At 38.1% G+C, this 17,221-nt stretch overlaps 3 protein-coding genes across 3 annotated transcripts; 2 read left to right on the forward strand and 1 right to left on the reverse strand.

Moving 5' to 3' along the window:
* Window positions 1–1,531: 1,531 nt before the first annotated feature.
* Window positions 1,532–2,079, forward strand: LOC148206089 (uncharacterized). Its single transcript, XM_088097425.1, has 2 exons — window positions 1,532–1,744; window positions 1,812–2,079. The coding sequence occupies exons 1-2, from the start codon at window positions 1,532–1,534 to the stop codon at window positions 2,070–2,072; spliced, it is 474 nt and encodes a 157-aa protein (XP_087953551.1). The 3' UTR covers window positions 2,073–2,079.
* A 959-nt stretch (window positions 2,080–3,038) lies between these two features.
* Window positions 3,039–4,120, reverse strand: LOC148206090 (uncharacterized). Its single transcript, XM_088106441.1, has 3 exons — window positions 4,011–4,120; window positions 3,654–3,911; window positions 3,039–3,552 (listed from the first exon to the last, which is right to left on the reverse strand). The coding sequence occupies exons 1-3, from the start codon at window positions 4,118–4,120 to the stop codon at window positions 3,039–3,041; spliced, it is 882 nt and encodes a 293-aa protein (XP_087962567.1).
* A 3,591-nt stretch (window positions 4,121–7,711) lies between these two features.
* LOC124843511 (Exostosin family protein) lies at window positions 7,712–10,902 on the forward strand. Its single transcript, XM_047320271.2, has 4 exons — window positions 7,712–8,389; window positions 9,167–9,463; window positions 9,729–9,824; window positions 10,103–10,902. Exons 1-4 carry the CDS (start codon window positions 7,922–7,924, stop codon window positions 10,523–10,525), a joined length of 1,284 nt encoding a protein of 427 aa, XP_047176227.1. The 5' UTR covers window positions 7,712–7,921; the 3' UTR covers window positions 10,526–10,902.
* Window positions 10,903–17,221: the final 6,319 nt, after the last annotated feature.

Genomic DNA, 17,221 nt, shown 5'->3' on the forward strand with positions numbered 1-17,221 from the left:
CTCAGCTAGAGAGCCAATACACAAACAAGCTCAACCAGAGGGCCAATCCACCTACAAAGCTCAATTGGAGGGGCAATCCAACTGCAAACTATACAAATTGGTCTGACACAATCACATACACCAAACTGAATTCCCAAGACTTGGAAGGGGGGGGGGTTATGTTCCTATCCAACTCAATAGGCATATTAAAGAGCATAGGCCAATAAGGCCTTTAAATCCTCTTCATTATGGAGCAGCCCAAACCTATGTCTATTTAGGCCATATTTATATATTATAACTAAATCTCAACAGTTTTGTATGATGGTTGTTATTTATCGTCATGTTATTATTTACTACATTGTTATTATATATTTGAGATAAATATTATTACAATACATAGACCCACGATCTATGTTGATTCTATAAATACAATTACTGTTTTTCAAGGAAAAGAGACTTCATAATCACTCATACTCACTATATTCATAAAGATCATAAACTTTCTTACTGACTTAAACATCGAAGAAATTTTTGTAGGTAGATTCCCCCTTAAAACAAAAAGAGATTCAATTATGATAATAAAAAACATTCAAACCTCCACTAAGATCTTGTTGTCTATCCACAAATCTTCCCTCAAAATCCAACTAAGACAAAAAAAAAACATATTTAAGTTTTATTTAATTTAAATAATAATTTAATAATTTTTCTTACAAACCAACTGAGTTAGCCTAATTAATACGATATTTAAAACTACCTCTATGCATTATATATATTTTTTAGATCAGATTTATCGGATCGTGGGCACATGCAATATTTTTATATTGTAAAGGGTAAAACTGTAATAGTTGTAACTAGGAAAATTTCCAACTTTTAAGTTTTAAATATTATTTTATGATAACTCCATAAGGTTTGACTCTGATGACAATTGGTTTAATTATTTTAATAACCCCTATGTAGATGTTATTCTTTTCTTTTTTAAGTTTAAGGTTTAATGTCTCCGTAGGTCCCTATTTTGGTCATGAATTTCAAATAGGTCCTCTTTCTTTTCGGCGTATCAATTGAGTCCTTGTTTTTGTAAAATTGAATCAATTACAGGCCTGCCGTTAAATTGGACAAACGGCCGTTACAGTATTGGTTACGTGGCATGGTTCAGTGCAGTTACTAATCAGACGTGGCATTTAAAACGATTTTTGTATTAAATAATTGGTATGCACAGATGTATATTAAGTTTTGGGTAAGGGCAAACAAGGAAATTTGAAAAAATTAAAGGGCAAGACGTTTTAATTGAGGAATGCAACTAAGATTGGGGAAAGAAATTGAGGGTTTTTATTATTAGGGTTCGCGTGAGAGGCCAAAAATCGCGATAAAGGGCAAGACGTTTTAATTGAGGAATGCAACTGAGATTGGGGAAAGAAATTGGGGGTTCTTACTACTAGGGTTCGCGTGAGGGAAAAAATCCCATTCTTTCTTGGATTCGAAGCGCCGGTGTTCGTGGGTGAAGATTATGTAGTTGGAAGTGGGAGGGTGCGCGTTCTTTGTTCGATTCGAAGTGATGGATAATGAAGTGCAGAAGTCGCATTCTTGTTCATCTTCGACATGCAATGGGTGGCGGAATCAAAACTGTGATGTCGTTTTTCGTGGTGGTGGAGTATCTACCATTGATGGTGTATCACCCCTTTGCCTCTGTGGAGAGAAAACAGTGGTAAGAACAGCTAGAACTGCTAAGAACAGAGGGAAGCAATTCTGGAGCTGCCCTAAGTACAAGGTAAGAACGTGTAGAAGTAGTGTTTTGTTTGAGTGGAAAGTCATTTTAATTGTTATTTTTTTCACAGACTGGACATGAAGGTGGTTGCAATTTCTTCAAATGGTGTTGTGAAGACGGTAATGACAAAAGCTATACGAATGTGAAGTGGGAAGAAAAGCATGAGTGTTTGTCAAAGACAGGAGAAATGGGAGGTGGATCGAAGATGATGAGTGATTTGATTAAATCTGTCAACGTTGTGGAGAAATGGATGAAGGTGTTGACAGGATTGGTTATTTTTATTTTTTTACTTAATATTATTGTAATTTCAATATGGATTATAAATCCATAATGTAGTAGTGTTGATCGTATTCTTAGGAAGAAATTAGCCGGGTTTTTCTGTTTGTTAGGATGAAACTGTTTATGTATATGACGAGATGTGAAGGAATGAAGTTGTGTTACTGAAGTGATAAACATAATAAATTGAGGTTTTGGTTTAATGTAGCAGGTTTTAAGGCCTTTTGAAAATTGTTTAATGTTTATTTTATTCACAGCAATGTTATATAATAATTAACGCTCAGTCCGGTCGTCCTACCGTGTCTATCGCTCGTCCAACTAGCTCCCTGTTCCCTAGCGTTCGGTTTGGTCGTCCTCCCTCGTGTACCGCTCGTCCAACTACGTCCATGCTCAAGACCGTTCGGTCTGGTCGTTCACCCTCTGCATCGCTCTTCCAACTACCTCCGTGCTGAAGACCGTTCAGTCTGGTCGTCCTCCCTTGTCTACCGCTCGTCCAACTACGTCCGTGCTCAAGACCGTTCGGTCTGGTCGTCCACCCTCCTGTATCGCTCTTCCAACTACCTCCGTGCTGCAGACCGTTCGGTCTGGTCGTCCACCCTCCTGTATCGCTCTTCCAACTACCTCCGTGTTCCCAACCGTTCGGTCTGGTCGTCCTCCCTCTAGCGTTCGGTCCCCCTCTCTCTCCCTCCCACACCTTCTTCTCTTGTACACTTTCCAGCCCCTAACATGTGCTCCCTGCCTTCCAACGTTCGACCTTTACGATCGATACCGTTCGGCCTCACTTCTATATAAGACGTCAAAGAAGGAAATTATAATATATCCAAAACATTGTAATACATCCAAAACAGTTCCTGGTCATTGACAAAATAGTTCCTGGTCATTGTAATACATCGAAAACCATACATAGTTGGCATCATTGTCATTCATTAAATTACATAGCAGTAAAACCATAAACCTTGTTCCTTAGACTATTACATAATAAGATCCTTAAACTTGGCATCATTGTCATTTATACACACATCTATAGTTGAGCTTCCTGGTCATTCATACACACTTCAGATAACTGTGATGATGGCATGATTGGTTCTTGGGTTGCTTTGGGGCAACGACTCCTGTTGTGCCCAACCTCCCTACATAGCCCGCATCTCTTCCGCAAACCACCCTTGCTCACTCGTGAATCATCCTTTCTGATCTCCCACTGCTCCAGTCTTCTTTTCCTTTTAGGTCTTCCAGGCATAACCTTTTTCCTAGGAGGCATGACATCCAGATATGGTGTTAGGTCCCACATGTTGTTTCCGTTGATGGGATATACGATTGATGCATAGGTTTCTTCATAGGTGGACTTTAGAAAGCAAGCCGGAATGAATTGCTGGCCATCAATATTAAGAAACTTCATTGCGGCTAGGGAGTGACAACATGGAATTCCTGTGATGCTCCATCTCCTGCACGAGCATGAGAACTCGCCTATGTTTACAACAAATTTTTCTCCACTTTGGGAGACGTGTCTTACTTCAAAGAGTTTGTGTGCTGACCAGCTATAAAGAAATAAAAAAAAATTTAAACAACACATTTAAGTGTCTGACATAAAGTTTACCAAGGAATGAATAAACATTTATGAAGTTATGAAGAAAGTTACCTAGGTATCCAGTTCTTGGTTGCTTGGGATTCCTTTGTAAATCTGGCCTGGATCTTTGGACAAATTGGTCCTGAAAATGATTGTATCTTAGACCTGTTTTTTGCCCATCTTTGCATTATGTATACCCTAATTTCTTCCAGCATTGTTATGATTGGTTTAGTCCTGGTGTGAACCAAGACACTGTTGAAAGCCTCACTCATATTGTTGACCAATGTGTCACATTTTGGTGTTGGACTGAATCTGGACCTTGACCAATATCTACAACAGATGATATATACACATGTTAAAACTGCAACTAATATGGACAAACATAAAATAATATAGAAAGGGCAAAAATAATTAATACAAATTGTCAACCTTGGAGGGATGGCAATCAAATGCTTGAATGCGTCTTCATTTATATCTTTAATGTTTCTCATCTCCCTTTCCCAGTTTTGTGGATGAGTGGCAGTAGCTGCCCTCCACATCAGTTGTTTCAGATTTTTACCAGGAAACTTTTTCCTAAAGTTTGAATATAAGTGTCTGACACAAAATCTCTGGTCAACACCTGGGAGTAACTGTTGTATGGCTGGTAGTAGACCCTATGGTGTTAACATAAAACATTTATCACCATATCAAATTAATGAACCAATATACGAAAGAAGCAATTTAAATATGATTATTACCTTTTGTTGGTCGGAGACAAAAGTAATTGAAGAACATACTTCTCCACCACCAAGATCATCAATCAAAAGTTTCAAAAACCACATCCATGAATCTTTGTTTTCCACTTCTACCACCGCATATGCAATGGGCAACATTTGATCATTTCCATCCCTCCCAACAGCTCACCACCATACTTCCCTTTCAAAAAGGCTCCATCTAATCCAATTATTGACCTACAACAGACAAAACTGTCTTTGCATGCCTTCAGACAACAGTAAAATCTATTGAAAATTAACTCACCCTCATTATTCTCAACATGGACCTTAACTGTAGATCTTGGATTTCTTTCCAACAACTCATGCGCATAATCATATATCCTCTTATATTGTTCATTAAAGGACCCATCAATTTGATTAGAAGCAATAGCTTTGGCTCTATAAGCCATAGACCTTGATATACCTATGTTCCACTTCCTTTGAACTTTTTCACGAATATCAACACCCTTCATCTTAGGATTTTCCTTAACTGTTTTCACCAACTTTTTGCTCAACCACTTGGCGTCAACTAACTTCAGGTTGAACTCCCTGCTGCATGTATGAAGGTCTTTTTTAGTTCTCAGCTGCCATGATTTTACAGCCTCCATATAACCAAAGTATATGGTCCATGGGCATTCTCCTTTTGCACCAAAGCACTTCATCCTCAATCTTCTGTTGTCATTTTTTACAAACTTTATATTCCTCCCATTTTCCAAGGCATACCCTTTTAGAGCATCTAAAATATCTTGCTTTTCTGCAAAAAAAGTCCCAACTTCCCATGTAAAGTCTACCATACTTTTTGGCATACAAAAAATACCAAACCTCCCATAACCTTCACTGTCATTAACCTCTTCATCACTATCTGTTGCACTAAGAAATTCCTCAGATTTCCACTCAAAATCTGACAATCCTCTATCGTTATGATCATGACATTCAACACTGACATTATCACGGTCATCATCACTGTCATAAAGACTTTCTACTTCTACTTCGACATTACCATCTACATCACCATCTATATCACATTCAACACTCACATCTACTAGGCCCTCTAAGCACTCATTATTTCCATGTACATCACCTTCTTCAGTAGATGTACTCCAACTACAAACATAAACTTCATCCTCCACAACTCCTTCACATACATTCAACTCTTGCTCTTCTTCAACCTTATGCAACTCTTGTACGTGACCATGACCTTCAACCTCTACTTCAATAGCACCACCATCTTCTTCACCCTCATTCACCTCTTCTAAGTCACCATCAACTACACCATTTACTTCAACACCGTCACCATCTTCTTGACAAACATTCACCTCTTGTAAGTCACCATCAACTACACTATTTACTTCAACACCGTCACCATCTTCTTCACAAACATTCACCTCTTGTAAGTCACCATCAACTACACTATTTACTTCAACACCGTCACCATCTTCTTCACAAACATTCACCTCTTGTAAGTCACCATCACCTTCACCATTTACTTGAACAGAATCACAATCTTCTTCACCCTCTTTTTGTACTGTACCATTACCTTCAACTTCTCCTTCATCATTAGTAATGTCTTCAAGCATATGAATGACTTCGGGATCAGAAACTACATGGACAACGTATAAATGAACTTCACCATTAAGTCTAGCTAAGTTAGCCATATGCATGGCACCTCTGTCATCAATCAATTGTTCCAACCTATTTTCCAACACTAAACCCCCTCCTAAATAGTACCATAAATCTTTAAAATTCTCATATCCTAAACTTTTGACTACACTGACAACCACAAAAAAACTCCACATGTCAGGGTCAAAGGACAAAGTTGTTGTCTCCCCTTCATACTTTAGGGTACTATCATTAATGAACTTTCCTCCATGGTGGAAGACACACACAATAGCGTCCTCCATTACGCACAACACAACATAAATATATCTACAGACCTATTATGAAAACATATCACGACAAAAAAAATATATATTAAAACAGGCACAGAGATCAAATAACTTTAAACATACGCACTCAGACAAAGTCAAATAACTTTAAACATACATGGGGGACCACCAAAATGCAATCAAAACCAGAGACCAAACCATACATCAATGGGGGACCACCACCGAATATTGTAGTTTCGATTCAATAAAAACGAAGACAATAAAGCACAAACACTGACCTTCCTTGAGATTAACCTCCACTCACCACGTGCTTCAGCTTCTTGCTTCCAACAACAAAAGGACCCACACCTGACCTACCGAGACACGAACCCCTGCATGCACTCTGCCGCTTCAGCTCGAACTTAGGATCGCGATTTTTGGCCTCTCACGCGAACCCTAATAATAAAAACCCTCAATTTCTTTCCCCAATCTCAGTTGCATTCCTCAATTAAAACGTCTTGCCCTTTAATTTTTTCAAATTTCCTAGTTTGCCCTTACCCAAAACTTAATATACATCTGTGCATACCAATTATTTAATACAAAAATCGTTTTAAATGCCACGTCTAATTAGTAACTGCACTGAACCATGCCACGTAACCAATACTGTAACGGCCGTTTGTCCAATTTAACGGCAGGCCTGTAATTGATTCAATTTTACAAAAACAAGGACTCAATTGATACGCCGAAAAGAAAGAGGACCTATTTGAAATTCATGACCAAAATAGGGACTTAGGGAGACATTAAACCTAAGTTTAACATGTTCAGAGGTTATATTACATATTCTTTATTGAAAAGCATATTTGACAAGATCTTCCTCACTCAAAGTTCTAATTGATCATTTATTCATTTAAATAGTTATTTTAATTTTACAATACTTAATCTTGTCTATGGAAAATAAATATAAAGATTAATTTTTATAAATGACAATTTCATTTATATAATATTTGATATTATAAGTACGAAATCACGGATATAACTAAACTTATTACCTTGCGAGTAGAGTGTACAAGCAAAGATTGAGTGGGGTTAGCAAAAGTCTGATTCAATAAAATAATTTTGGATTGGAGTGTAAGGTGTTAGCACATTTTTTTATTAATTAATCAATAAAAGATTAATTAATCTTAGTTAAATTTAATCTAATTACCAAAAAATTAGTTCAATTTATTTAGATCTATTGACTCAGATTTCATTTTGGGTTATGTGATTTAATGAACACTCTTGTTCCAAATGGAAGAGTATATTTTACTGAACGATATAAATTTATAATTTTTAATGGAAGATTATAATTATAGTTTTACACAAGAAATAATTTCTGTAATAATCAATATAAAGATTTTCTTTTAGTTTCCATAAGAAGAAAAGTATAATAATTATAGTTAAATATTACAAATTATTTACGTTTTATAAGATCGGTAATTACTATTTATTCCCATCCCATTAATATTGAGGAAAATGATGGAAACGACATAAGGTCAGTCCGAAAGAAATGCATCTTTGTGGCTTCCACACTTTTCTGAAATACATTGAAGATGAAGTCTTCAACTGATAGCAGAAAAAGAAACAAAGCAACTCGTAACAGAAGCAGCAATAGCAGAAGAAGATAGCATAAGATCCGAAACTATATGAGAAAATAAAGAAAACGAGAAGAAAAGAGAGAAGTACAATGTATAGAAATGTGCTTCTTACATTCGTTTTCGTGATTGTCCTCCTTCTTTCGTACTCAATTTTTATAGGCAACGTCGATGTTCGATCTTATTTCTTTCCTCACTTAAAGTTATCCGCGTCTGCACCCGCTCCCTGTGCACCTGATTTATCTCTTCGGGTCTTCATGTACGATCTCCCTCGCCGCTTCAACGTTGGCATGATTGACCGCCGCAATACGGCGGAGACACCCGTCACCGTGGAGGACTGGCCACCGTGGCCCACGAATTGGGGGCTGAAGAAGCAGCACAGCGTGGAGTACTGGATGATGGGGTCGCTTCTCCACGATGTCGAGGGCAGAGAAGTGGTTAGGGTTTCGGACCCGGAACTCGCCAATGCCTTCTTCGTCCCGTTCTTCTCTTCGCTCAGTTTCAACACGCACGGCCACAACATGAAGGATCCCGCCACGGAGACGGATCGCCAATTGCAGGTGCTTCGCCATCTTTCTTTTCTTGGTAGTTGATTTCTGAATTACTGGAATGCAACGTGACGCGAGTTAATTTCATTTTTGCATAATGCGATTAATATGGTGACTTGAAGATTCACGGTACAGGATATTTGTGAAACGACATTAGTGCTGAAGATCATAAGAATTTGATGAATGTTAGTGTTACTAGTCTAGGAAGGAGGAATATCCGAATGAAATATTTTTAGTGTCTGAGAATTTTACTTGCAGGAGGAGAATGAGAGTGTAAATTTGGAAAATGTGACTATATGATTTTATTTATATTATTCTCCTATGGGCCGTGGTCGCGATGAGGGGTGTGAAATACCTCCAATAGTCAGTCTCATGAAATCCGTTGTGTCTGCATAATGAACTTTGGTGTCAGTTCCGATGCATGCTTCTAAATTGGGGTTGATGTAGTGCCAAAAGATTCTCAAAGCTAGGCCATATGTATCAGGTTGATGCTGTTGGGCTAGCACACTGGCGTCATTATTCTTAATTGTAGATTTGAGTCCTCAAAATAGTGGCGCAACATAAAAGCGGAATGCTCCAACTGTTTATGATATGTTAAGATTATTGTCTCTTATGAGTTGTTTTATGAATTGATATGTAATATATATTATGCATGTTACATGGTTTCTTGCCATGCCTGCGTTGTAACTTCTTTAGAAATATTGGGTGTTGTATCTGTTTCTGTGCGTCCAGTTAGTGTGTTACAAATCTCTGTTGTTAATATTAGACAGTGCTTGTTTCTGGTTTCAGGTTGATTTAATGGAATTCTTAAAGAAATCCAAATACTGGCAGAGGTCGGGAGGTAGAGACCATGTATTTCCTGTCACACACCCCAATGCCTTTAGGTTCCTACGAGATCAGTTGAATGATTCTATTCAGGTTGTTGTGGATTTTGGTCGCTACCCTAAGCGCATGTCTAATTTGAACAAAGATGTAGTGTCCCCATATGTGCATGTTGTGGAGTCTTTAACGGTAGATGAGCCTCAAGATCCGTATGAGTCTCGCTCCACGCTGCTTTTCTTCCGAGGGAGAACTTACAGGAAAGATGTATGTCTATCTGAGATTTAATTGAAGGAATAATGTGTTTCTTAATGGGGCAAGGTTCTTGTAAAGTAAGTTTGTCTTTAAAGTGGGCAAGTAAGGCCATATCGAGACCCTTGGTTTAATTTAAAGCACATTGTAGTCATCAAACACTACAATTCATAGGTCGACGAACCTGTACCTGCTCACTTTAAAAACAATCCCACTTTAGTGTTGCTTTTTCCTATAAATTCCATGAATATTGATTTTCTGGTGTCTGTGATGTTTGCAGGAAGGGATTGTCCGTGTTAAACTAGCAAAGATACTTTCTGGTTATGATGATGTTCACTATGAGCGAAGTGTTGCTACAGAAGAAAATATAAAATTGGTAAGCAGTATAGTTGTGTAATTGATCTTTGCTTAATTTTAGTTGGAATATTTGTGGTCGACTGTTTAAAAGATCAATTTTACATCTACTTTTCTTCTTCATTGTAAGTCAAAGGCTAGGATTCGTTTGAAAAAGCGAAATATATTTCAGATAACTTACAAAATAATATTCGTGGTTAGCGATTTAACAGATCAATTTTACAATTGTATTTGTTTTATTTTATCATGCAAAAATTATTAACTCTAGTGTTCCTTTATCCACTGTTTCCTATACAACAGTCATCTAAAGGGATGCGTTCATCGAAGTTCTGTTTGCATCCAGCAGGAGACACACCGTCATCTTGTCGGCTTTTTGATGCCATTGTGAGTCACTGTGTTCCTGTCATTGTTAGTGATCAAATTGAGCTCCCATTTGAGGATGAGATTGACTACTCCCAGTTCTCGATTTTCTTCTCTACCAAAGAGGCATTACAGCCTGGCTACATGGTCGATCAACTTCGTAAATTTCCAAAACAGAAATGGACTGAAATGTGGAAGCAACTCAAAAACGTCTCCCATCATTATGAATTCCAGTACCCTCCTAAAAGAGAAGATGCTGTCAGTATGTTGTGGAGACAGGTCAAGTACAAACTACCAGGGGTCAGCCTTTCTGTTCATCGAAGCCGGAGGTTAAAAATCCCAGATTGGTGGTTGAGGAAATGATTTCTGGAGCTTTGGTGTTTAATCTTGTACATTCTTCAGTTACAGTGACAATCGCTGAAAGGGAGGAATATCATTAATACTTCCGCTTAACTGAGCATTTTGAAATTGAGGTTTTTGTTTAAGTTTTAATCTGTGATTTGTTTTGGTCTGAGCTTCTAATTTGGTGGACATTTGTCTCATCTCACTTGGGGCTTGATGTTCATGAATATCACTACTTCCTCATACGAAAATGTTGAAATTTTCTGGATATTTTTGCTCCAAAATTGACTTTGTAGTTGTGCAACAGAAGATATGTCCTCAGAAGCGGGGAAGATACGGGAGAAGGGAATTTCGGGGTTCTCTTTGTCATTCTATATAGTTCTCTCAGTTTGTAGATAGCCATTCATTCTAAAGAACTTTAGCTAATATAATTTCCTTTTCTTTTATAACTCGTTACAAATTTTTCCACTTAGAAGTCTATTGATGCAATTTAAATAAGGTATATACACACATTTAGGAGTGTTTAGAATCAAATTGATTAAAAAAATCTGAAAATTGATCTAAACCATCGATAATTGATTAAGATTGATTTTTTTAGATCAATTTGGATTTTCTTTTCTAGGACGTAATTAATTGAAATTAATTATTTTAAAAAATCAAATTTGTTTTTGATAAATTTGATTCGTGTAACATTTCAAAATATAGTATTTAACTATATAATAGTGATCACAGATTTACTAAGATAGAACATTTATTAACTATAATATAAAGTAGAAACTTACAATTATTCAAAAATAACTATAAATTTTAAACTTTATATACAAACGATTAAACAAAACTATTTACAATACTAATATAATGAAAACTAAACGGTAGCATTCCCTCCATCAAGTGGATGCTCTAAGGAAATCTCATCACCCTTTGCTCACATCCAAGGAAAGAACACAACCATATACAAACACAAACAAAAGGGTAATCTAGATATAAAAATATTCATACTATGTTATAATACATTAAACATCTTAATTCATTCACATATAACAACCAACTTCAAACATCCTAAACATGTTAAGACTTAGACTAGATTGTCTGGACTTAGAATGATTGTCGAACTATGGTGGGTTGTGCACTTATGGTGGCCTCTACTGCTTTTCAAAGTCATTGCCAATGGGTTTCACCCTACCACATGATAACAGTTGAAAAATTGTTATTTTTATACTTAATTTTGACCTTAAAGACAACCTTTATGACTTATAAACTAGCTTGGAATCATGCTTTTGCTTATGTTTTGGAAATAAGAGAGTTGGATGGGTTTTATGCTTGGTTTTCCTTGTTTTGCAGGAATTGAGATGAATTAGATGAAAGAAGTTGAAGTAGTAAGGAGCTGGACTCAAGAAAGGAAGTGAAAGTGCTTAAAAGAAGAGCCGCAGTCACCGTTGAGTGCAATTCTACCTCTGAGCAACATTCTGAAGTCCCGCAGTCACTGCTGAGGGCCAAAACTACAGCTGAGCGTCAATTCTGAAGACCCGCACTTACTGGTAAGCGGCAAAAGTGCCGCTAAGCGCCATTTATTTGGGCTTGGGCCTATTTTCTATAATATTTTTAGGAAACTATATAAGGTTTTAGCCGAATTAGGGTTAGTATATTTGGATAGAAAGAGGCGAAATCACACTTTCTTCATCCCTTGGAGGAGGATTTTGGATGCTCAAGCTCTATTCTTCAACTTCTAGGGTTCTATCTTTCATTCTTTCATTGTTTTTCATCTAGTTTCGCCATGTCTATGGTGAACTAAACCTTCATTGTTGTTGTGGAACCGATGTAATCCTTTGAAACTCTCATGTATTGAATTGGTTCTATATTCTATATACTATATGCTTTCTTTCATTAATTGTTAGGGTTTTTCTTCTATACTCTATGCATGCTTTGTTTAACTCATTTAATTGCATTATCTATTGATGTTATTTGTATGGACACATATAAGTAAATCTAGAACTGAAGAAATTCTCCCAAGAGCAATATTGCCTAGACATAGGGATAGGAGGATTGGTTGCCTTTAAGTTTCTGTGCGAATGTAATGCATGAATAATTGCTAGGGAGACAAGACATTGTAAACTAGTGATTAGGAGTAGGCTTTCTTCAACGAGACATCGGGTTTAAGGTAAATTAGAAAGTGGCATTAACATTAATGAAGAAAGATGAATTCTTGAATACATAGAGAGTGGATAGGATGAATCGGAAACCCCAACATCATCATACCATATTTTACATCAATCACTTTTGCTTCTTTCGATCCAATTGATCAACACATGCATTCATATTTACTTTTCAGTATTTGCATCTAAACCTACAAGATTTTGTTTACAAGTCTAATTTAATCAACAAATCACATAACTGTTTAGGCCGTGAGTCCTTTGGGAAACGATATTTGGTCTTAGCATTTTATTATTACTTGATACGATTCGGTGCACTTGCCGAGTGTTAACACCACACTCACAAGATTAGTCTGTTCCACGCCTTAGATCATACTAGAAGCACCCAAGACTAAGACCCTTCCTACTACTCTTCATGACATGGATCAATCTTCTCTACTTAAGAATGAAAGACCATTAGAGTTTCAGGATAACTCCTAAGACTGAGCTCCCTACATTCATTATAAACATACTTCAACCTCTCTTTGGAATCTTTTTGATCTTTAAGCTTCTTATTGTATCAAATTTCTATTATTATAAATAGAAAATTAAAAGAAAGGTCTTTAAAGTCCTTTACAAATATATTTTCTCTCTTATTAATCTCAATTTGGTATCAAATGGATTATCATGTTTTGCTAGTTTTTATGTTATTTCTGTTCGATAAAAGAATTATGTATTGATCACTATCTACCATTGTCTGATACTGTTTAATGTCGTCGTCAATTGATGTTTGCTCCGTCGACACCGGGTGATTGTTCATCTAAAGAGAATAAAAAATACAATTTCCAAAGAGAATAAAAATTACAATTTCTATTCATCTAGACTTCTGATCCATTCTGGGTTGATATTGAGAGCAATTCATTTTATTCACTTTGGGAGTAATAGAAATAAATAAGTTTTTTTTTTTTGTTAAGATTAAATTGTGTTTCGGGTAGGGGTTGAGATTCCTTACTCAAAGCACTTCAAGTTGTTTTGAAAACTTGATCGGTTTCCTGATGACCCTTCACTATCCCAATTGCGTCCAGTTGCGTTGTCCGCTCCCTCTTCTCTTTGTCCAAGCCGTGTGGGAGGGTACCATTAAAAGGCACTCTGACACTGAAGTCAGTGACTTTGCGTGATAATATTTAATAAAAAGTGAGTACTCAGAATTACTTACCTGACCTTCCTGTCAAACATATATTTATAAATATTAAAATGAGCTTAGCCTTAGGCCCGACCCATTACCAATAAATGGTTAATATTTTTATTAATTGTCAATCAGTTATAACTACCTAAACGACTGTCTTAACTGATCGGTTAAGAGGTTTTAATTGTTTGTTTGCCCAGTCCATTGGCCTGATAGGTATCTATACCGTACATAAGCCCCCTAAGCCCAAGAAAACTCTTTATTGGAAGAGGTGCACAAGGATTATTATGAGCTTGAGAGAGGTCGTTCATGTGGTATTAGGGAGTCTGTGTTTAATATGCCTTAAGTCTTCATTCCTCCTTGCCCGAGAGACAATCTCTAGGAGTTCACTTAGAACATTCCCTAGGCTGATGAAACTCAGGTGAGAATTCACGGAGAACGTTCTTCAACGAGTGGAGGACTCTAGGAGTTCACTTAGAACGTTTCCTAGGTCGAAGAGACTTAAGTGACAGTTCATGGAGAACGTTACTCACTGAGTGGTTGCTTAAAGTTGGCCAAGTGACCTATATGCAAGATCCTTTTATCTACACTAAAGAAAAATAACAATTCGAATTTGAGCTGTAAAAAAAGTATAGTCAATCAAACCAACACATTTATGAGGTTATACAGCTAATATCAAAATAACTTAGGTTATAAGGCCTGACGGCCAAGCAAGCGAGACTATTCGATGGAAGAGACTTGGGTGAGAGTTCATAGAGAACGTTCCTCACCGATTGACAAACTTTAAGAGTTCACTTAAAACGTTTCCTAGGTCGAAGAGACTCGAGTGAGAGTTAGGGAAGCGTTCCTCACCGAGCGGCAGACTCTAGGAGTTCACTTATAACGTTTCCTAGGTCGAAGAGACTCAAGTGAGAGTTTACAGAGAACGTTCCTCACCGAGCGGCATACTCTAGGAGTTCACTTAGAACGTTCCCTAGGTCGAAGAGACTCAAGTGAGAGTTCATAGAGAATGTTCATCACCGAGCGTAGGACACTAGGAGCTACGGAAGCGTTCCCTAGGTCGGAAAGGCTCAGGTAAGAGCTACGAAAGCGTTCCTCACCGAGTGGCGGACACTAGGAGCTACAGAAGCGTTCCCTAGGTCGGAAAGGCTAAGGTGAGAGTTACAAAATCGTTTCTCAGCGGTAAGCTCTCGATTGATCAAGTGGTTTGTACGCAGGGTCCTATCACCTGTACTGAAGAAAAGTAGTAATTCGAATTGGAATGGTCAGAAAAATATAGCCAATCAAATTGATATTAAAATAGTTTAGGCTCTAAAGCCGGATGACCAAGCAAGTGAGACCATTCGGTCTTCGGTTTAACATTTGAAGGCCAAAATTTGAAAGCAATGTTAAGATGTGTCATGGGTGAGTTGTAGGTGCTCTACTGTCTTGTGACCTGTAAAATAGATAAGGAGGTTGACCATGAAAATATGGATAAGCACCATTCAAAATACGCTAAATAAGAGTACATGTACTTAGTTGAGGCTCGAACAAGAGCCAAGCCATTGACATGACTGAACATATACAATATGACTGGCAAAGCAAGAGAGAAACCATGGCCTGCCCAGGCTATACCCCGATCGGGGTATCGAAAAGGAGCCAAGATCCTGAATGAAGGTTGCACCCTTCGACCAAGATTTGGAGGTGAATCCGAAGATGATTTGACACCAAGGCTCCAAGACTTTTCCCTTTTCAAATCTGCATCTTCTCTCTATATACCCATGTACCCTGCTTCAATGAGAAGAAGAAACAAAAAAATTATGTGACTACGGGATTGATTCCACGGGCTAGCGTTGTATTGTCCTATTCTCTTCGGTTAGGTGTTAGTATTTTGTAATCGACCACACCAAATATCTGATATATGCAATTGGCACACTTAGTTGTTGGAATTGTTGTCCAAGAGAGAGGGCTGCTTCACGCTGTGTTCGATCCCACGACGCTGTGTTCGATCCCACGACCTATGAAAAACTTGGCCATGTGCAACTAGTATATTAGTTGCTGGTGGAACTGTGGCATATGTGCACTCAAAGATTAGAGTCAATAAATATGATTTATTAGGCGATTCTGATGAGCACAATAATGATAGAAAACTCCCAAATGTTTTCTCCTCTTGCTCTACTCTCTCCCCCAATTTTCTTCCCTTCCTTTGAGATTCACTTCGCCGAGGAAGCACCATTGTGATTGTGCCCCGATTCAGCATTCGCGACCACAGTAAACGTCGTGCCCACACGCTTTCAGCGCAACCTGATCATCGAGAAGGATTCATGTGAAACCAGCGGAAATGAAACCCTTGAAGGTTCTCTTTAAGTTCATGGTGTTGTCGGCGTCGGTGATGATGGGAATGTAGACAAGTTGGGCGATGAGTTGACACTGATCTAGCATTCCACCATAAGAGATGAAACCAGCCTTGAAGCGGCGATGGAAAAGCCGTTGGGGATGTAGTAGGGGAAACCGACAGACTCAATGAGCTTTGCGTCGATAGCGTCGAAGCACGCCGATCCCTGGTGAGCGACGAGGTTTGCAGGAGTTCTGTGAGCACCTTCGCCTTCACCCTCGTATTATGCTAGGAGGCACCAAACGGTTTCGCCGACACCATCTATGTAGGACACCCTGTAACCGTGCAACTGGTCTTTGGTAATGGTGGTAACAGTGACGTGACCGACATAAGTCATGCCAGCGAGAGCCCCTCGTGGAATCCCATCATCTTGAGGTGCTGCAAGTCCTCAAATGCGGAGAGCTTGGATGAGTTTGAGGTTGCCATCCTTGATGAGGAGATTGAAGGAAGAGGCACAGGCATCAAGGCTATTCTCGAGGAGCTCCTTGATGGCGAAGACAGGACGCTGAATGACCTCGCTAATAACAGTTAAAAATACTGTTACCTATGATTCAATTTTGATATTAAATCAATGCTTTTTTACTTAGAAGCTTGCTTGAACTCATGTTTTTAGTATAGTTTTGTAAATAAGTGAGTAGAGAGTATACTTGATGACTTTATCACTAAATTTCCTTGATTTTGTAGGTTATTGGAATGATTTAAAAGAGGAGTTAAAGTACCAAGGACTTCGAATGTAGAAAAAGAGAAAAAGATGTTGTGTAGAAAAGTCAAACTGAAGCTGAGCGTCAGAAAGGGGCCTTGAGCGCCAGCCAGTCAAGGTTGAGCGCCAGAAAGGGGGGTTGAGCGCCAGTTTCATGTATCGCACAAAGCTTGAGCGCCCTTCCAGGGGCGCTGAGTGCCGATTTTCTCACAGTTTCGCCCGGGCGTCGTAAATGAGGGCGCTGAGCGTCAATGTTGGGCCTAGACCCGTTTTCTGTTATTTTTCTGATCTATTTAAGGACTTAGACGTCCTAGGGATTGTATCTCTT

This window comes from Vigna umbellata, chromosome 1 (assembly GCF_029865625.1).
Source record: "Vigna umbellata cultivar VRB3 chromosome 1, Vumbellata_1.0, whole genome shotgun sequence".
Lineage (NCBI taxonomy): Eukaryota > Viridiplantae > Streptophyta > Magnoliopsida > Fabales > Fabaceae > Vigna > Vigna umbellata.